The sequence below is a fragment of the Scardinius erythrophthalmus genome (genome assembly GCF_964197995.2).
Source record: "Scardinius erythrophthalmus genome assembly, chromosome: 11".
Lineage (NCBI taxonomy): Eukaryota > Metazoa > Chordata > Actinopteri > Cypriniformes > Leuciscidae > Scardinius > Scardinius erythrophthalmus.
This window is the reverse complement of record NC_138231.1, coordinates 12,220,654-12,243,739: the sequence shown is the minus strand read 5'-3', so window position 1 is coordinate 12,243,739 and position 23,086 is coordinate 12,220,654. Positions and strand designations below refer to the sequence as shown.

Below are 23,086 nucleotides of genomic sequence, written 5' to 3'. Positions count from 1 at the left end.
TGGTTCAATGACCATGGTATCACTGTGTAAATTACTGTGTGATTTCATGTAATATTCTAATTTTCTGAGATTTTGATTTTGTGGGTTTCATAAGCTGTAAGCCATAATCATCAAAATTATAACAAATAAAGGCTTGAAATATCTCACTTTGCATGTAATGAGTCTATATAATATACAAGTTTCACTTTTTGAATGGAATAACTGAAATAAATCAACTTTTTGATGATATTCTAATTATATGACCAGCACCTGTATTCATACCACATTTCTGCCCATATCCTGGGCATCTTATATTTTGCTGACCACCTGATTGTGAAAAAAAAGGGTCAGTGATGGAAAGTGTGGAACAGGGACTTGGGAAAAATGATATCCCTTGATGCAAGTGGTGGAACTGGGAAAACATTCATATTGTGTCACATCCTTAACAAAGTGTGTGCACAGGGCAAAGTAGCTCTTGCAACAGCTGCAAGTGGCATTGCAGCTACCCTACTGCCGCAAGGCACAACCTTTCACAGTAGGACAAAATGTCCTCTCATTCTCACCGACGAGTCCACTTGCAGTATGAGTGAACATGACAGCACTGCAACACTCCTTAGAATGACGCATCTCATGGTTGTGGATGAAGTGTCAATGATGGATCGCTGTGCATTAGAAGCAGCAGATTGTACATTCCAGTGGCTCAGAGGTTCAGACAAGCCATTTGGTGGCATCACAATGGTTTTCAGTGGTGACTGGAGGCAAATCCTTACTGTTGTCCCACATGGTAGCCAAACCCAAATCATAGGAAGGTGTTTCAAGAGCTCACACCTATGGAAAAATGTTGAGATTCTTCGTCCAACAGAAAACATGAAGATCACTCAAGCTGCTGGAGATCAACAAACAGAAGCAGATTTTGCCAAATTCCTTTTGAACCTTGGTGAGGGGAAAATTCCTGTGGTTCCAGAAGAGGGTGAATTTGCAATTGAGCTCAATGAATCACTATCAATTTCTGGCGAGAAACTTGAGGACATTGTCAATTGGGTACATGATGACATGACAATCAACATTTCCAATCCAAAGTGGCTATGTGAACGTGTCATACTGTGCTCAACCAACTCTGAAGTTGACAAAGTGAATGAATATATGACAAAGAATTTTCCTGGAGAAGAGCATGTTTGCAACAGTGTGGACACAGCAGAATCTGAGGGTCACCATATGTACCCAACTGAGTTTCTAAATACCCTCTGCCCATCTGGTATGCCTCCCCATCGCATCACTTTAAAGGTGGGAATGGTGATCATGCTATTTCGAAACTTTGACCAACAAAATGGACACTGCAATGGATCGAGATACATCATTGAACAAATCCTGCCTCATCTTTTGGTTGCGACTTCTGTGATCGGTGTCAATGCAGGATGCACATTACTCATTCCACGCATCATCCTCATCCCATCTGACAACATATTTCCATTCACCCTGTGACGTAGGCAGTTTCCGGTGAGACCCTGCTTTGCCATGACAGTGAATAAGTCACAAGGCCAGTCTTTGCAACGTGTTGGTGTCTCCTGCACAAGAGACTTCTTCAGTCATGGTCAATTCTACGTTGCAGCCAGCAGAGTTGGCAGATCAAACAGACTTCGTATTCTTGCTCAAGATGATGAAACAAACAAAAAGCGCCACTTTCTGAGCAATGTTGTCTATAAAGAGGTGCTGACACAATAACAACATTTAATCTTCAAGAACAGTCAGTCTGCACTAACAAAACACAAATATCTACTCTAAATATATCCTCCAATGCATCATTATGCCAGTATCAGTACTTGCTTCCTACCATGCACAAATAATAATGTCACTGAACTTTTGCTGTGTAATTGTAACAATGAGCACTCAAACACACCAAACCAACAATTACTAAAAACACAGACAAAAACTGATTTTGCACAGGCACTTTGCACTAGTCTATAGTAAAAGAAAGCTCAGAAGAAAAGAACAGTTGGATCACTCATTCATACTGTGAAGGTAAACATATTCATTGGCATCTTTACAACAGAATGCTTCACTTACAAAAAAACCCAAAACATGCAAAGTAAAAATCACATGGATTATTATTCACGGATAGGGTCAACAGAAACCTAAATATAAAATCTACCTGTACATGTGTTATTGATGCTGATAATGAGACTTGAGTTTGTTGCTGTGAATCCATCCAAACAAGAGCAATTATAACTTCCTATTTCATTTGTGCAGTTGGAATCTGGACCACATACAGATGGACTGAACAGACATTCATTTATATCTATAAAAAAATAAAATAAAAAGTTATTATTTAAAAACAGTTAGATTTATAAAAACAACAAAAGGTATGGAAGACATCTATACAAGGAATATACAAATTAAGTAGTAATGTCACCCCCCCCCCCCGCCCGAATTAATATGAATCTTTTAAAAGAAAATATATTTATAATTGTGTAATAACTGAAAGTTTAAAAACATAAAAATTACTTGTAAATTACAGTTCAAAATATCAAATAAACAAAAACTTACCGATGCATGAGTTGTTTTTATTAATAGCTTTATTACTATCTGTAACACTATATCCATTCCAACAAAGGCATGAGAAGCTTCCATTGTAATTGTAGCAGTGAGAGTTCGGCCCACACACTGATGGCGAGTCAAGACATTCATGGATATCTGAAACAAAGTAATTGATAAAGTGAACAGTTGGCAGAAGATTAAGGCAGTACAAACACTAACAAAAGGTTAGAGTATCAGCTGCCAATCATACCTCTGCATGTGTTACTGCTGTTTATAGGGAGATTTGGGTCTGTTACATTATATCCACTCATGCACGAGCAATTGTGACTCCCAACAGTGTTGTTGCAGATTGAGTTTGGACCACAGACCTCTGATGTCTCAACACATTCATCCACATCTTTAGTAAAAGAAAATTTTACAGACATTAAAATAACAGTTTCCTCTTTAGGTCACTCATACAGAATGTGGAGGTCAATTAATGAATTGCCTAACAGTACAATCTAATATTCCATTTAGAATATTTTATCCAAAGTAAGAAACACTGAAACTTCATAATGTTAGCATTAAAACATATTTGCTATTTATTTTAATAAAATTGATTTGGACTAAGGGTGTACAAAAATATCTCGGTTACATATGGTAACCAATGTTCCCTGAAAGAGGGAACGGAGACGTTCGTCAGAGGGATCTGACAGAAATGGGATCTTCGCAGAGAGACTACTTAGTAAATCTTCTACTCAATCTACTTAGCGAGAAACTAAACAAGCCAATGCACATTGGCATTCAATAACTGCGCCAGCTGCTTCTATCACGCAGTATGGGTATATAATGAGCAGCAGGTGCAACGCATCTTTGGTTTTCGCTGAGGAGCCGAGCCAGGGACCCGGCCGTCTGCAGTGATGGTACAACAACATGGCGACGGGACGGAACCATATGGAACCAAGACGTTCCCTTTCATGTCGGTCACTCCACCGTTCGTAGTAGGGATCCGACAGAAATGGGATCCCTATCAACACGCCATGTTGTTGGCCCTTCCAGTGCCCTGCATAAGCCTCACTTCTCTCCCTTTATTAGGGGCAGAAGCCTATGCGGGGAGTCCTGGCCACTGATGTTCCTCAAGACCAACTCAGGGAGAATATTGGATAACACTGGGAAAGCGTGCCCTTCCCAGGGGAAGGAGAACGCTGCAGAAGCCACGTCCTGCCCGGAGGGTGGTAACATGGAGAAAACCCATATGACTAGCCAAGCAGGGTAGCGCAACATATGGAAGTCTCTGGAGTGGTTCTGGCCTAATCCTAGTGGGGAAACGCACCGGCAGAGACGGCAGAGCGGGCTCTGCCAAGAGAAAGACACTGCCTAGCCGACAAGGTAGCCGTACCATGAAATTTACACATATGGGGTCGCCGCAGGGACCGATACAAATGGACATCTAGTCTAGCACAGGTTCCTCAATGCATACGAGTGTTAGGCCTGGCGTCAGACGCTCCGCAATGTCTGACTGCTGTAGGGGTGACAGAGGAACTCAACAGGGTTAGCCGTCTCCGGGGAACACACTGGAGCAATAGACACACGTATTTGGCCGACCAGCCGAGAACGGCGTACCAAGCCGAGACTTGAGCAGGTTCCCCGCGCTACTGGCCAATTGGGGCGAATATACGGGAAGATACTGGCTCTACATGGAGGCTATAGAATCTAGTAAACGTGTTGATTGTCGCCCAACCCGCAGCTCTACAGTACATATATCTGTCAGCAAGGTGCCTTGAGCCAATGCCCAGGAGGAAGCAACACTTCTAGTTGAGTGTGCTCGCAACCCGAACGAGCAAGGCACGTCTTGGGATTGATACGCCAAGACAATAGTATCCACTATCCAGTGGGCGAACCTCCGCTTGGAGACAGCCTTTCCCTTCTGCTGGCCTCCGTAACAGACGAAGAGCTGGTCTGAGGTCCTAAGCTTTGCGTTCTGTCCACGTATAACCTCAAGGAACAGACGGGATAGAGAAAAGCCAGGGCTAGATCTGTCTCCTCCGAGGGCAGCACTTGCGGTTCACTACCTGGTCTCTAAAGGGTGTGGTAGGAACCTTGGGCACACATCCGGGCCGGGGTCTCAGGACAACATGAGAGTCAGCCGGTCCGAATTCTAGAAACGATATGTCGACCGAAACCGCTTGCAAGTACCCTACCCTCTTGATAGAAGCCAGCGCCGTCAGGAGCACTGTCTTTAGTGACAGGATCTTTAGCTCTTCTGACTGCTGCAGTTCGAAGGGAGGTCTCTGCAGTACGCTGAGCACCAGAGACAGGTCCAAAGAGGGTATAGAGGGGGGACGCTTAGAGCTGTGAAAACAGCTGTTTTTTTTTTCCTGAGGTGATCCTGCTGTAGCATCGTGACACCAACACGAAGGAGAGGGCTTCTTCCAAAAAGAACACTCGAAAGTAAGACTGCTGGAACAGAACATGAATCAGCTGGGCTCCGAAGCAAAATGCAAAGATGCGTTACACCTGTTGCTCATTATATACCCAGAAGAAGCAGCTGGCGCAATTATCGCATGCCAATGTGCATTGGCTCGTTTAGTTTCTCTCCAAGTAGATTGGTCTCTTTGTGAAGATCCCATTTCTGTCGGATCCCTCCGACAAATGTTGGAGTGACCGACATGAAAGGGAACATTTAATTTATTATTCAATGCTAGAGAACAAAGAGATCTGAACACAGAATGTACCTCTACATGTGTTATTGATGCTGATAGTGAGATTTGAATTTGTTGCAGTGAATCCAACCAAGCATGAGCAATTGTAACTTCCTATTTCATTTGTACAGTTGGAGTTTGGACCACATACAGATGGACTGAACAGACATTCATTTATATCTATGGAAAAATATTTAAGTAATAATTAAAAAAAAAAATCATTAACACAAACACATAAAGACATGAAATACATTTGTTATCTCATGGCATTCATATGTCTATAGAAAGAGAATAGAAATCAAAAAGGTAGAAACTGCAATATTTAAAGCACAAAAAGACAGAACAAATGTAAATGTATCTCCCAAAGAAAAAGTGCTGGATAAAAGTAGTATTTCAGCCCTAAACTTACAAGGCCAAACTGCATGTGAAAAAAACAAAAAACAAAAAACAAAAACCAAGGGAGAAAAAAGGGATACATATAGTGTGAATCAAAAGGTGTTTTTTTGAATGTCAACATTGTTCTAGGAGAACGAAAAGTAAAATGAGATTTTTCTAAAAAACTATATAAACAAACAATGATTATCGACATATTTGATAAAGGCATATTTGAAATTATGCAACAATCATGACAGAGAATATTACATAGTGCAAACTTACCAATGCATGGGTTACTTTTGGTATTCGCCTTATTCCCATCTGAGACGTTATATCCTTCCCAACAAAAGCATGAGAAGCTTCCATTGTAATTGTAACAGTGAGAGTTCGGCCCACACACTGATACTGAGTCAAGACATTCATAAATATCTGAAATAAAATCATTTAAAAAAGAGAAAGGTTTGACAAAAGATTTAGACAGAACAAATATAAACTGCTCAGTGCTTCAGCTATCAATCATACCTCTGCATGGGTTACTGCTGTTTATAGGGAGGTTTGGGTCTGTTACATTATATCCACTCATGCACGAGCAATTGTAACTCCCAACAGTGTTGTTGCAGATTGAGTTTGGACCGCAGACCTCTGATCTCTCAACACATTCATTCACATCTTTAGTAAAAGGAAGTTATGGGAAAAATAACAGTTTGGTTCACTCATACATGTGTGAATAAATAATGAGAATAATGAGAATGAATAATGAGAATAATGAGAATGAGAATGGTTAGCTTACAAATGTTGCATAAAAAAATTGACATGCATAAACTCTTATTATTAAAAGCTAGAGTAACAAACAAATCTGAATTTAGGATGTACCTCTACATGCATTATTGATGCTCATGGTGAGACTTGAGTTTGTTGCTGTGAATCCATCCAAACATGAGCAACTGTAATTTCCTATTTCATTTGTGCAGTTGGAATCTGGACCACATACAGATGGACTGACCAGACATTCATCTATATCTATGGGGGAAAACACAATATTCTTAAAATAAGCAATTATTTAAAAATAGTTTAATTTCCTGAAATTATAATAACAACAGTAAGAGTTTTGCCAAAACACTGATGGTGAGTCAAAACATTCATGAATATCTAGCATAAAATAACAGATCAGCTGCCAATCATACCTTTGCATGTGTTATTGCTGTTTATAGGGAGGCTTGGGTCTGTTACATTATATCCACTCTTGCATGAGCAATTGTAACTCCCAACAGTGTTGTTGCAGATTGAGTTTGGACCGCAGACCTCTGATCTCTCAACACATTCATCCACATCTTTAGTAAAAGGAAGTAATGAAGGAAAGAACAGTTTGGGTCACTCATTTATATGTAAATAAATAAATGAGAATAATTTGTTTACAAAAATTACATAAAAGAAAAATAAAATGGAAAAACTAATTTATCATTCAAAAAATTAGAGTAAACAAATCTGAATATAAAATCCACCTCTACATGTGCTATTGATGCTAATAATGAGATTCATATGTAAATAAATAAATAGAATGATTTGTTTACAAAAATTACATTCAAAAGTTACATGGAAAAACGGTAGCTTATTATTCTAAAAGTTAGAGTAAATAAATCTGAATATGAAATGTACCTCTACATGTGTTATTTATGCTGATAGTGAAATTTGAGTTTGTTACAGTGAATCCATCCAAACATGAGCAATTATAACTTCCTATTTCATTTGTGCAGTTGGAATCTGGACCACATACAGATGGACTGAACAGACATTCATCTATATCTATGGAGGGGAAACGCAATATTATTAAAACAAGCAATTGTTTAAACAGTTTCAATTCCTGTAATTATAATGTAGCTTCTGGACCAATCAGACACACACAAATTATTCATTATATTTAATGAGTAATCCAGCAAACTCACTCTCCCAACAAAGGTCTATGAAACTTCCCCCAAAACTAACATCCCAAATGAAGCTAACACACTGGCAGAACCCGGTGTCCTGTTACAGGACACATTAAAGGCTGATTTATACTTCTGCGTCGGACCTACGCCGGAGCCTCTACGCTGTAGGCAACGCGTTGGTTTTCATTTATACTTCTGCGTCGTTGTAACAGAGCTTGCGTCCGCGTAGAGTTGACGCGTTGTTACATTTTTGGAGAGGTGCACGTCAGGGTACGCCGAAGGGTACGCGTGCTACACACAGCCTACGACGTAGCTACAGTGTAAGTTCGACGCAGAAGTATAAATTGGGCTTAAGACTGATAAGACTTTTTACGACCCCAAAAGGAATTTGCAGAGAACTGTGAATCTCACTTAATTCTGGCTGAGAAAGAGAAATAAACCCTTTTAATCCTATATATTCTATATATAACCACTTGAGAAATGTATAAACATGCATCTAATGTTCCCATCTCATGATTTTCCTTTTATGTGGTTTGGTCTATGTATTCATTCTCTCTTTTAAACTCTTTTGGATTAATGTTTCAGACTTGCACACTATGGTTATAACCAAAATCATATGTGTAGCATGTTTAGTCTCTATAAACTCCAATCTTCGTCCCCCATTTATTAATTAACATTACATTTTTGCTAACTTTGCGACGCATTAGTATTATAAGAATCTTGAAGATTCTTTTGTTAAACACCCAATCAAAGTACATGTTCAAAGGCCTGCTTGAACAAAAGGTCGTAAAGAAATTCCCTCCAAAGGGAACAACTTCTTATTGGCTCACACACCTCCAGAGGGTGTGACATCTTCACGCTTTAAAAAATCACTGATCACAAGATCACGCCTCTTAGACCCTTTCTGAAATCCTGATGTGAAGATGATGCTGAACTAGAAGTTTTCTAAGGACCCCCAAACTTGTGCCAGGCTGCGGCCTTGTCTTTCCATTCACCAAAGATCCTCTAACTCACACTGGTTCTCTCTCATCAAGACAACATCAGCAAAGATCAACTGGAGCCTCAACAAACTGCATCAGGGCAGTTTAATTCAAATGGGCGAGACATGCAAGTATCAAACTTAGTCTCATTATTTGATACATTAAGTATCCTTAGCTTACCTTACTTTTAAAGAAGGGCGTGTTAGAACTAAACTGATGGTTAGCTCAAGGCTGTTGATCTGCTGAATTTCAAACAATGCTATAACTTCTTGCTTTCCTGTATTCTGCTTCAGCTCTCTTTCCCTTGGTAAACTGCATGCATGTATGTGTATGTTAGAGAAGTTTTAAGTGTTTAGTCTAGTTAATAAAGTCTTGTTCATGTCACATGTAAAATAGTCCGTGTCTCAAGCTCATATACTGGAGTCACTAATCATGCAGATTTTGACTACAGGCTCTGAATAGTACTGTACAGTAAGAAAGACATTTCCCATACCCCAGAAATGTACATTTCTATTAATCAATTGATAACCAATATTGAGGGTTCACAGGATGAACTGAGTAATTGGTTGTAATGTTAATGTAGCTACATCAAGTTAATCCGATTACCTGATCCAAATATTCATAATCAATTATAACAAGTTACGATTGATTATTAATGTTTCTTAGAGCTAATTTGCTACAATTATTACAACAGTAAGAGTTCCGCCCACACACTCATGGTGAGTCACAACATTCATGAATATCTGACATAAAATATAAAAGGTAAGGTTACAGTTAACAGAAGATTCAGGCAGGTCAATCGGTAATGCTTCAGCTGTCAATCATACCTCTGCATGTGTTATTGCTGTTTATAGGGAGGTTTGGGTCTGTTACATTATATCCACTCATGCACGAGCAATTGTAACTCCCAACAGTGTTGTTGCAGATTGAGTTTGGACCGCAGACCTCTGATCTCTCAACACATTCATCCACATCTTTAGTAAAAGGAAGTTACAAGGGAAAGAACAGTTTGGGTCACTCATTCATTATGTAAATAAATGAGAATAATATGTTTACAAAAATTACATAAAAAAACAATTACATGGAAAAACGGTAGCTTAATATTCAAAAAGATAGAGTAAACAAATCTGAATATAAAAATGTACCTCTACATGTGTTATTGTTGCTGATGGAGAGATTTGAGTTTGTTACAGTGAATCCATCCAAACATGAGCAATTGTAACTTCCTATTTCATTTGTGCAGTTGGAATCTGGACCACATACAGATGGACTGACCAGACATTCATTTATATCTATGGAGGTAAAACACAATATTATTAAAACAAGCAAATATTTAAAAACAGTTTTCCTTCCTGCAATTATACTGTAATTACAAAAGTAAGAGTTTGACCCACACACTGATGGTGAGTCAAAACATATCTGACATAAAATAGTTGGTCAAATGTAAGTTTACAGTTAACAGAAGTATAGGGCAGTTCAAACAGTAATGCACCAGCTGTCAATCATACCTTTGCATGGGTTACTGCTGTTTATAGGGAGGTTTGGGTCTGTTACATTATATCCACTCTTGCACGAGCAATTGTAACTCCCAACAGTGTTGTTGCAGATTGAGTTTGGACCACAGACTTCTGATCTCTCAACACATTCATCGACATCTTTAGTAAAAGGAAGTAACGAGGGAAAGAACAGTTTGGGTCACTCATTCATATATAAATAAACAAGAATAATATGTTTACAAAAATTATATAAAAAGAAAAATTACATAGAAAAACTCTAGCTTATTATTCATAAAGTTAGAGTAGACAAATCTGAATAAAAAATGTACCTCTACATGTGTTATTGATGCTGATGGTGAGATTTGAGTTTGTTACAGTGAATCCATCCAAACATAAGCAATTGTAACTTCCTCTTTCATTTGTGCAGTTGGAGTCTGGACCACATACAGATAGACTGACCAGACATTCATCTATATCTATGGGGGAAAAACACAATATTATTAAAACAAACAAATATTTAAAAACAGTTTTCTTTCCTGCAATTATAATTACAATAGTAAGAGTTTTGCCCAAACACTGATGGTGAGTCAAAACTTTCATGAATATCTGACATAAAATAGTTGATCAAATGTAAGGTTACAGTTAACAGAAGATTAGGGCAGTTCAAACAGTAATGCATCAGCTGTCAATCATACCTTTGCATGTGTTATTGCTGTTTATAGGGAGGTTTGGGTCTGTTACATTATATCCACTCATGCACGAGCAATTGTAACTCCCAACAGTGTTGTTGCAGATTGAGTTTGGACCGCAGACCTCTGATCTCTCAACACATTCATCCACATCTTTATTAAAAGAAAATTACAGAAAAAAATAACAGATCCTCTTTAATTCAATGGTACAGAATGTGGGGGTCAACTCATTAAATGGCTAACATCACAATCTAATATTCCATTTAGAATTTTTTATCCAAAGTAGGTAAACACTAAACCTTCATAATGTTAGCATTAAAAACATATTTGCTATTTTTTTTTTTATAAAATTAATTAGACTCATGATGTACAGAAAACATCCAGTTTATTATTCAATGTTAGAGAACACAAAAATCTGAATATAGAATGTACCTCTACATGTATTATTGTTGCTGATGGTGAGATTTGAGTTTGTTACAGTGAATCCATCCAAACATGAGCAATTGTAACTTCCTATTTCATTTGTGCAGTTGGAATCTGGACCACATACAGATGGACTGAAAACACATTCATCTATATCTATGGGGGAAAACATAATGTTATTAAAACAAGCAATTATTTAAAAACAGTTTTATTTCATGCAATTAAAATGACAATAGTAAGATTTCAGCCCAAACACTTAAGGTCAGTCAAAACATTCAAGAATATCTGATATAAAATAAGTAATGATCTGTCAATCATACCTCTGCATGGGTTACTGCTGTTTATAGGAAGGTTTGGGTCTGTTACATTATATCCACTCTTGCACGAGCAATTGTAACTCCCAACAGTGTTGTTGCAGATTGAGTTTGGACCACAGACCTCTGATCTCTCAACACATTCATCCACATCTTTAGGAAAAGGAAGTTACGAGGGAAAGAACAGTTTGGGTCACTCAGTCATATGTAAATAAATGCGAATGATATGTTTACAAAAATGATATAAAAGAACAATTACATGGAAAAACTCTAGCTTATTATACTCAAAAAAATTGAGTAAACAAATCTGAATATAAAATGTACCTCTACATGTATTATTGTTGCTGATGGTGAGATTTGAGTTTGTTACAGTGAATCCATCGACACATGAGCAATTGTAACTTCCTATTTCATTAGAGCAGTTGGAATCTGGACCACATACAGATGGACTGACCAGACATTCATCTATATCTATGGGAAGGAAACACAATATTATTAAAAGAAGCAATTATTTAAAAAAGAAAATGAATTTCCTGCTATTATATTTACAACAGCAAGAGTTCGACCCACACACTGATGGTGAGTCAAAACATTCTTGAATATCTGACATAAAATAATTAATAAAGTGAAAGGTTAATAGAAGGTTCAGGCAGTGCAAAAAGTAACAAAGTGTTCAGAGCTTCAGCTGTCAATCATACCTCTGCATGTGTTATTGCTGTTTATAGGGAGGTTTGGGTCTGTTACATTATATCCACTCTTGCACGAGCAATTGTAACTCCCAACAGTGTTGTTGCAGATTGAGTTTGGACCACAGACCTCTGATCTCTCAACACATTCATCCACATCTTTATTAAAAGAAAATTACAGAAAAAAATAACAGCTCCTCTTTAATTCACTGGTATTCACATCTTTAGTTAACAGAATATACAGGGAAAAAATAGTTTGAATCACTAATTCTTGCAGTAATTATGTCCCAAGTCCGAAACACTGAAATTACGATGCTGTGTAAGTTTACAATTCAAGACAAAATGTACAAATTAGCATTTCAGTACATTGAATTTTTTTTAATTGATTTTCAATAATGAAAAGGCCACTTCTGGTGAATGATCATTTGGCTTTCTGTTGTGCCACCAGTATTATTGTTGTGGTTATCGGTATATTTCAAGGTTAAAATGCAGATATATATATAAAATTGTTTATCATTGTGACAGAATTTTTTTACAACGAAATTCTGACAGCTACTAGTTTTTTACAGTATTAATTTTTTGTGTGAATGGTGTCTTCAAAAGCAAAAAACAAAAAAAAATCTATTTTAATGTTTTACATTGGGCAAAAAAAGCTAAAGACATGAAATAACTTTCATATCTAAAGACATTCATAAACATTAGAATTCCAAGAAGATGGAAAAAATAAAAAATAATTATTTGTTCGGTGATGTTACACCTCAAACAGGAACATCTAAAACTCACACTAGTATTCACACAAACTGTAAAGATATAACAGCTCTGTACTCTCAATTTTAAGAGATAAGAACAGAAAACAAAATCAGTTGATAATACTCACCCTGACATGAGTTGTTGCGGCTCACAGGACTGTCTTTATTGGAGGTATTAAATCCACTCCAGCATGAACACATGTGACTCCCAATGATGTTAATACAATCTGAGTATTGACCACAAACTGACACTGCATCTTCACATTCATTGATGTCTGGAGAAAAAAACAGCAGTATTGAATACATGTTTAAATTTAATTTTTTCAAACAAACAAACGTGTTAAGTGTCACTGAGTTAAAACCATACTGGTCATGTTACTACAATTACAATCAGTACATTTGTGATCTAATGTGATTTCTTACCTCTCTGGCAAAGCGGACCCTCTGAAGGGAGAGCTTGAATACATCCACAAGTGCCTCCCACAATCTCATCACACTCATGATAGGCCCTGCAGGTGTCATTGGGCCAAACATGACGCTCCTCACACTTGCACTCATATTGTGTTCCATTTAACCCACACACTGTAATAGAATAGGATTTATTAAACTGTGTTCAAACTGTCAATTTGTCCTAATACTGAACTCATCTTAGTATGTGACATGATAAAACATTCAACTCTCACCAGTAGTCATGTCGATATCTGTGATATTTATGCTGTTGCTCAGAGTCAAAGGCAGGCTGATATTTCTGATGAGATTTCGTAAGTAGTTCACCAGGAACAAGTCAAAGAATCTCACATCAATGTCAACCATGTAGTTAGAAGGCAGTACTGCAAAAAAAAAAAAAAAAAAAAAAAAAAAAAAAGCAGCTTAGTCCAAGTAATTCATTTCTTAAAATAACTAAAAATATTTTTTTCTTTTTTATTTTAAATGACCTTTGTAGCCTGTGGTGTAAAATTTAAAAGAACATTAATGTGTTGTTAATAGAGTTATTTGCAATCAAAAACAAGAACTTAATCAGTCTGTCAATCCTAGTAGCAAAATTCAGGAAAATAAAAGCAAGAATAACAGATCAAATAAATTAAAGGGACAAAACTGATGTTGTAGATTGACGCCAGTGTCTCACCTTGACAGAACTGTCCATCCACTGGAAGGGCATTGATACATGTACATGATCCATTAGTGATGACATCACAGGCCTCGTATGAGTGACACGTGTCATTTGGCCAAACAAACAGACCCTCACATTTACACTGATACTGCGATTGGTTCAATGAACACACTGAAAGGCACAAGAAGAGTCCAAACATCAAATAATTGATGTCAGTATTCATGAAGTATAGAGTTTATTCTTAGCTATTTAACAGTACAAAGCAGAGACAGAGCTCTTACCAGTAGTTATGTTGATTTCTGTAATGTTAGTGCTGTCACTGATTATGTAGGGCAAATTAAAAGACATCAGAAGGGTCCTCAGCTGATCAGTGACGCTACTATCCACACTATTGATCTGAATTTCAATCAGATATTCAGTCAAAGGTAGAGTCACTGTAGAAAAAAAGATCAAAAAAGTAAATCATGACAATGCCTTTTACCAACAAATAAAATAATCATAGTTCACAAAAGAAAATTATTAACAGACAATGATTTTTTCAGGCCAATAGGATTTCATGTAACAGTTCTTTTTTAAACAACTTTATTATGTATTTAAGCAGCTTTTATCATGGCTGAAAACAGAAACGACAGAAACACACACCAAACCATAATAGATTGAATTGATATTTCTGTCAAATTTACTTGCAATATAAATCAAATACATCATGAAGTATATTTTCTACATGCTCACCATTGCATGGGTTACTGATGCTGATTGGTTGATTCATATTTGTTACAGTAAACCCACTCAAACAGGAACAGTTGTAACTCCCAAATGAGTTGGTGCAACGAGAGTTTGGACCACAAAACTCTGATGTCTTTAGACATTCATTAACATCTATATTTCAAGACGATATGAAAATAGGTATTGTTGTTATAGGAACACTGAAATATGAATGTCACCTTAATGCAAATCTATGTTTTGGTAACTACAAATAGAGGACAAATAAAATGTAGTACGCAACAGTTAAAAAAAAAAACTAATTACTTCCAATTGTTAATTAAACAACAAACAGTGTTAAATATGATTTTATTGCAAAAATTGAAAAGTCTAAAAAACTACTCTAGGTTATTTTCCAAATATTAGACTGTATATAAATGTGATTATAGGATTTACCTCTACATGTGTTATTGATGCTGATGGTGAGATTTGAGTTTGGTACAGTGAATCCATCCAAACATGAGCAATTGTAACTTCCTCTTTCATTTGTACAGTTGGAGTCTGGACCGCATACAGATGGACTGACCTGACATTCATTTATATCTATGGAGAAAAAAAAATTAAAACTATTACGTTTACAGTATTAAATTAGGTAAAAATTCTAAAGGCATGAAAGACTTCTGGTATTTAAACAAAAGTATTGATATTATAATTCCAAGATGGTAAAAAAGAAAAAATAATTATTTGTTTGATGATGTTACACCTCAAACAGGAACAGCTAAAACTCACACTAGTATTCATACAAACTGTAAAGATATAACAGCTCTGTACTCTCAATTTATGAGACAAAAACAGAAAACAAAATCAGTTGATAATACTCACCCTGACATGAGTTGTTGCGGCTCACAGGACTGTCTTTATGTGAGGTATTAAATCCACTCCAGCATGAACACATGTGACTCCCAATGATGTTAATACAATCTGAGTATTGACCACAAACTGACACTGCATCTTCACATTCATTGATGTCTGAAAAGAAGGAGATGGTTTTGCATTAATGCTAAAATCAAAGATTTTCAAACCACCAATAGTAGATCTTTTCACATTTGTTAGGCCCTAGGCAAATACTTAATTGCTCATTTGTCGCATATACTGACTAAAATCCAAATCTTAGATACAGCTTCCAGTAGAAACAATCTTTGATTAAAGTTCTCGGTCAGACTTTCAGACACTTACGATTTTGTCCACAGGGGGAGTCGTTCTGACTTTTCTGACCACTGTTGCTTTTTTGTTGGTTTCTGTGTACTTTGGCTTTTTGCCATCTCCTTTTTTGTAATTTTGTTACGCTGCTTGAGTTTTTGAGGGAACATCTGACAAACCTGTTTTATTCTGTTCAAAGGACTAACATCATTCTGGAAATGTTTTTTATTGGAATGAAAATATCTACTTTACCTGACATTTATCAGAGAATTAGGTGTTGAAATATCACTTTCGCAGTTTACAGTTGCCAAGCAACGTTGCGTAACGCAAGTTGCGACAGAGCTCAGCCAATCAGTATTAAGTCAAAACTACATAGTTTTCTTAACCTGTTAAGCTGCAACCCCACTTTTGAAAAATCCCAAGAAATGACATACCCAAACTGAAACAGATACAGTTCATGAACCCTTTGTACTAAAAGCACAAGTATGATCTCATTTGAAAGCTGACACCTGGCAGTTTATTGTAATGTAGAATTAATTATTGTCATAATGACAAAAATTGTTATAAATAGCTTCAAAGTTTTGTAAAGTTATTAGAAATTATTTTTTATGAAACATCCTCATGAAAATAAAATTGAAGTTGGCCCTGGAGCAGTCTAGAAATGCACTACAGCTAATGCCACATGTCTAAACATTTTATGTTTAAAATCTTAAGATAATAAGTCCAAAACTCTGTATTTAGTGAAATGTTTTTCAAGACCATGTCATGTGACTTTATTTTGATTTGATGCTAAAATGCTACTGATATTTAGTGTCATCTTCTTACCATCTATGCAGTATATTGTCTTGATTGTTTTGTGGTGCAAACGAGCCCCATTCAGTCTCAGTCTCCCCCTACAAACATTCACACCTCTCCAGCCAGGTTATGGCTCTAAATATGCATTTCTTTTGTCTGCATTAGTTACTAACGACTGGCTATTCACATGCTATTCATATGGTTTCAGTCACTAATTTATTTTCTCAAAGTTCACCCTTACATTCTAAACTGTTTTAAATGCATTTCTTGAATAAAGAAACATTTCAGTAAGCGTTCAAAAAATAATAAAAATATAACTTCTAGGTGGCAGGTGCACCTAGGGCTAGCTAGCATGTTAGCTTAGCACACCATCAATACACGACAATTTATGAGATTAAAACCATGTTTGTGCTTATAAACTTACTTTATAAAGCAAATCGAGTATTTTAAATAATTTTCTGTGATCTAATTTGGCTTCAGATAAAAAAATCAGACAGAAAATATACTATTGTATACTGTTCTGCACAATGATAGTCTATATAGATTAGCATTACATTATAAATATAATCTATTATTATGGAAATACCTGGCATGGATTGAAAAACACAGGTAACTCAAATATCATAGCAAACATGTTTATTGTCTTCAAAACGACTGTTTCTCCATGTTACAGCGCGATCTGTTGTTAGCTATGTGTGTGTTCGAGGCTTCCTGGATTGTCACATGATTATGGCACTTCTTCATGTTCTAATACTGTGCACAGGGCGGCGAGGGCGCCCTCATGCTATTGGTATGAATTGAAAACGCATTAACAGAGTATACAAACGCTCATAATGATTACATCGACGCATTTGGGTATAAATTCAATAAATATTATTCCTGTCTATAGAAATCTGATGTAAACCTATGAGAATATATCAATATTTCTCCAAATCTGCACATTTTTTAGCTAAAAGCCCGGAAGGACGTTGTTTTGTGTATCGCTGTCATGACGACGGCACGGGAGTTTTTTTATGAATGAAAGCGGCTGACGCGCATAATTCATATCAAAGGTATCGACTCATTTTTTCATTTCATAACTCCTGACACAAATTAAGAAATAACTGTCGCTATAAGTTTCTCAGAATACAATAGTGGTCAAATTCTGAAACTTGAGTCTTATATCTTTGTAATGATGTATAGTTTGTCAAGGTATAACATTAAATCTGATAGTAACTTTGAACTATTTATAAAAAAAACCGCTTCAGTGCGCCCGCGCTCTGGCAACGGTTAACAGGTTTTAAAAACGTTTATATGTACAATATATATATATATATTTAGGCGCAGCATTTAATCAGAAGAAAACGTTATGTTTTGCAGGCAATCAGTCCAGCACAGTACTTTTACAATGATAAGCCAATGGTGTTATGAATCCCACCTACAGAATGATTTTTGATTGACAGCCTCTCATTAGCATGTTGAGCAAATAAAATAAAATAGAAGTGTTTCTCCAGAGAAGGCAAGGGAGGCAGTACCTCCTCAAAAAATTGCAAGAGAAAATAATCTATTACAATGATAAAACCACACATATATTACAAAATATTACATTAAAAAGTGTATAAATAACTAGTTTTTCAAAAGTAACACTGTCCAACAGCGACACCAGTGGATAAACTTACAGCGGGACGCTGCGTTTCTCTTGCCTCCCTTGAGCCCATTGAGTTTGAACAGACCCCCTAAAGCATGCAGTGGATTTGGTGGGGGGTAATTGAGAATTAATGGGTGGAAAATCACGTGAGAGGAGGCAATGCTACCATCGTGCTATGATTGGATGTGATTGGTTATGATTGGATATGATTGGTTTGTGTGAAAAATCCTGCCTCTTGTTTTCAGGCACGTTCGTGAATCGGTCTAATCCTTTGTGCGAGACGGGTAAGTTATATAGGCAGATGTCCCGCTTATTCTAGCGGGCTCTGCGCTGGATTCAATGGGATGCGCACCGATTGGTTCGCGCAGATATGCCGCATAACCATAGGTTTGTGCAGTTTACACTGCTCAGCCAATAAGCTCATGCAGATCCCTGCACTATTATGGCTTGTTTTTCCCATAGTGTCTAGCGACACATTACGAGTGAACCGTATCGATAGGGAACACTCAATAGACAATTTAACAACTTTAAAAACTTGATTTTCAACACAGGTTTCCAAACCACCAAATGTGTCAAGTGTCACTGAGTAAAACCATACTGGTCATGTTACTACAATTACAATCAGTACATTTGTGATCTAATGTGATTTCTTACCTCTCTGGCAAAGCGGACCCTCTGAAGGGAGAGCTTGAATACATCCACAAGTGCCTCCCACAATCTCATCACACTCATGATAGGCCCTGCAGGTGTCATTGGGCCAAACATGACGCTCCTCACACTTGCACTCATATTGTGTTCCATTTAACCCACACACTGTAATAGAATAGGATTTATTTAACTGTGTTCAAACTGCCTTTTTGTCCTAATACTGAACTCATCTTAGTATGTGACATGATAAAACATTCAGCTCTCACCAGTAGTCATGTCGATATCTGTGATATTTATGCTGTTGCTCAGAGTCAAAGGCAGGCTGATATTTCTGATGAGATTTCGTAAGTAGTTCACCAGGAACAAGTCAAAGAATCTCACATCAATGTCAACCATGTAGTTAGAAGGCAGTACTGCAAAAAAAAAAAAAAAAAGTAATTCAAGTAATTCAATTCTTAAAATAACTAAAAATATTTTTTTCTTTTTTTTTAAATGACCTTTGTAGCCTGTGGTGTAAAATTTAAAAGAACATTAATGTGTTGTTAATAGAGTTATTTGCAATCAAAAACAAGCACATAATCAGTCTGTCAATCCTAGTAGCAAAATGCAGGAAAATAAAAGCAAGAAAAACAGATCAAATAAATTAAAGGGATAAAACTGATGTTGTAGATTGACGCCAATGTCTCACCTTGACAGAACTGTCCATCCACTGGAAGGGCATTGATACATGTACATGATCCATTAGTGATGACATCACAGGCCTCGTATGAGTGACACGTGTCATTTGGCCAAACAAACAGACCCTCACATTTACACTGATACTGCGATTGGTTCAATGAACACACTGAAAAGCACAAGAAGAGTCCAAACATCAAATCATTGATGTCAGTATTCATGAAGTATAGAGTTTATTCTTAGCTATTAACAGTACAAAGCAGAGACAGAGCTCTTACCAGTAGTTATGTTGATTTCTGTAATGTTAGTGCTGTCACTGATTATGTAGGGCAAATTAAAAGACATCAGAAGGGTCCTCAGCTGATCAGTGACGCTACTATCCACACTATTGATCTGAATTTCAATCAGATATTCAGTCAAAGGTAGAGTCACTGTAGAAAAAAAAGATCAAAAAAGTAAATCATGACAATGCCTTTTACCAACAAATAAAATAATCATAGTTCACAAAAGAAAATTATTAACAGACAATGATTTTTTCAGGCCAATAGGATTTCATGTAACCGTTTTTTTTAAACAACTTTATTATGTATTTAAGCAGCTTTTATCATGGCTGAAAACAGAAACGACAGAAACACACACCAAACCATATAATAGATTGAATTGATATTTCTGTCAAATTTACTTGCAATATAAATCAAATACATCATGAAGTATATTTTCTACATGCTCACCATTGCATGGGTTACTGATGCTGATTGGTTGATTCATATTTGTTACAGTAAACCCACTCAAGCAGGAACAGTTGTAACTCCCAAATGAGTTGGTGCAACGAGAGTTTGGACCACAAAACTCTGATGTCTTTAGACATTCATTAACATCTATATTTCAAGACAATATGAAAATAGGTATTGTTGTTATAGGAACACTGAAATATGAATGTCACCTTAATGCAAATCTATGTTTTGGTAACTATAAATAGAGGACGAATAAAATGTAGTATGCAGCAGTTAAAAAAAACACCTAATTACTTCCAATTGTTAATTAAACAACAAACAGTGTTAAATATGATTTTATTGCAAAAATTGAAAAGTCTAAAAAACTACTCTAGGTTATTTTCCAAATATTAGACTGTATATAAATGTGATTATAGGATTTACCTCTACATGTGTTATTGATGCTGATGGTGAGATTTGAGTTTGGTACAGTGAATCCATCCAAACATGAGCAATTGTAACTTCCTCTTTCATTTGTGCAGTTGGAGTCTGGACCACATACAGATGGACTGACCTGACATTCATTTATATCTATGGAGAATTTTTTTTTTTAAAACTATTACGTTTACAGTATTTAATTAGGTAAAAATTCTAAAGGCATGAAAGACTTCTGGTATTTAAACAAAAGTATTGACATTATAATTCCAAAATGGTAAAAAAGAAAAAAATATTATTTGTTTGATGATGTTACACCTCAAACAGGAACAGCTAAAACTCACACTAGTATTCATACAAACTGTAAAGATATAACAGCTCTGTACTCTCAATTTTATGAGACAAAAACAGAAAACAAAATCAGTTGATAATACTCACCCTGACATGAGTTGTTGTGGCTCACAGGACTGTCTTTATTGGAGGTATTAAATCCACTCCAGCATGAACACATGTGACTCCCAATGATGTTAATACAATCTGAGTATTGACCACAAACTGACACTGCATCTTCACATTCATTGATGTCTGAAAAGAGGGAGACGGTTTTGCATTAATGCTAAAATCAAAGATTTTCAAACCACCAATAGTAGATCTTTTCACATTTGTTAGGCCCTAGGCAAATACTTAATTGCTCATTTGTCACATATACTGACTAAAATCCAAATCTTAGATACAGCTTCCAGTAGAAACAATCTTTGATTAAAGTTCTCGGTCAGACTTTCAGACACTTACAATTTTGTCCACAGGGGGAGTCGTTCTGACTTTTCTGACCACTGTTGCTTTTTTGTTGGTTTCTGTGTACTTTGGCTTTTTGCCATCTCCTTTTTTGTAATTTTGTTACGCTGCTTGAGTTTTTGAGGGAACATCTGACAAACCTGTTTTATTCTGTTCAAAGGACTAACATCATTCTGGAAATGTTTTTTATTGGAATGAAAATATCTACTTTACCTGACATTTATCAGAGAATTAGGTGTTGAAATATCACTTTCGCAGTTTACAGTTGCCAAGCAACGTTGCGTAACGCAAGTTGCGACAGAGCTCAGCCAATCAGTATTAAGTCAAAACTACATAGTTTTCTCAAAAACGTTTATATGTACAATATATATATATATTTAGGCGCAGCATTTAATCAGAAGAAAACGTTATGTTTTGCAGGCAATCAGTCCAGCACAGTACTTTTACAATGATAAGCCAATGGTGTTGGTGGGACGCTGCGTTTCTCTTGCCTCCCTTGAGCCCATTGAGTTTGAACAGACCCCCTAAAGCATGCAGTGGATTTGGTGGGGGGTAAGTGAGAATTAATGGGTGGAAAATCACGTGAGAGGAGGCAATGCTACCATCGTGCTATGATTGGATGTGATTGGTTATGATTGGATATGTTTGGTTTGTGTGAAAAATCCTGCCTCTTGTTTTTAGGCGCGTTCGTGAATCGGTCTAATCCTATGGCGAGACGGGTAAGTTATATAGGCAGATGCCCCGCTTATTCTAGCGGGCTCTGCGCTGGATTCAACGGGATGCACACCGATTGGTTCGCGCAGATATGCAGCATAACCATAGGTTTGTGCAGTTTACACTGCTCAGCCAATAAGCTCATGCAGATCCCTGCACAATTATGGCTTGTTTTTCCCATAGTGTCTAGCGACACATTACGAGTGAACCGTATCGATAGGGAACACTCAATAGACAATTTAACAACTTTAAAAACTTGATTTTCAACACAGGTTTCCAAACCACCAAATGTGTCAAGTGTCACTGAGTAAAACCATACTGGTCATGTTACTACAATTACAATCAGTACATTTGTGATCTAATGTGATTTCTTACCTCTCTGGCAAAGTGGACCCTCTGAAGGGAGAGCCTGAATACATCCACAAGTGCCTCCCACAATCTCATCACACTCATGATAGGCCCTGCAGGTGTCATTGGGCCAAACATGACGCTCCTCACACTTGCACTCATATTGTGTTCCATTTAACCCACACACTGTAATAGAATAGCATTTATTTAACTGTGTTCAAACTGCCTTTTTGTCCTAATACTGAACTCATCTTAGTATGTGACATGATAAAACATTCAGCTCTCACCAGTAGTCATGTCGATATCTGTGATATTTATGCTGTTGCTCAGAGTCAAAGGCAGGCTGATATTTCTGATGAGATTTCGTAAGTAGTTCACCAGGAACAAGTCAAAGAATCTCACATCAATGTCAACCATGTAGTTAGAAGGCAGTACTGCAAAAAAAAAGCAAAAAAAAAAAAAAAAAAAACACAGAAACAGATTAGTCCAAG

At 36.7% G+C, this 23,086-nt stretch overlaps 1 protein-coding gene across 1 annotated transcript; it reads right to left on the bottom strand.

Moving 5' to 3' along the window:
* Positions 1 to 3,943: 3,943 nt before the first annotated feature.
* Positions 3,944 to 23,012, bottom strand: LOC308698693 (uncharacterized protein; the record flags this gene model as incomplete). Its single annotated transcript, XM_081378952.1, has 14 exons — positions 3,944 to 4,015; positions 4,695 to 4,882; positions 12,961 to 13,107; positions 13,256 to 13,414; positions 13,516 to 13,662; positions 13,959 to 14,114; positions 14,225 to 14,377; positions 14,676 to 14,822; positions 18,922 to 19,080; positions 19,182 to 19,328; positions 19,604 to 19,759; positions 19,869 to 20,021; positions 22,623 to 22,781; positions 22,883 to 23,012. The coding sequence occupies 14 exons, from the start codon at positions 23,010 to 23,012 to the stop codon at positions 3,944 to 3,946; spliced, it is 2,073 nt and encodes a 690-aa protein (XP_081235078.1).
* Between the last annotated feature and the right edge of the window lie 74 nt (positions 23,013 to 23,086).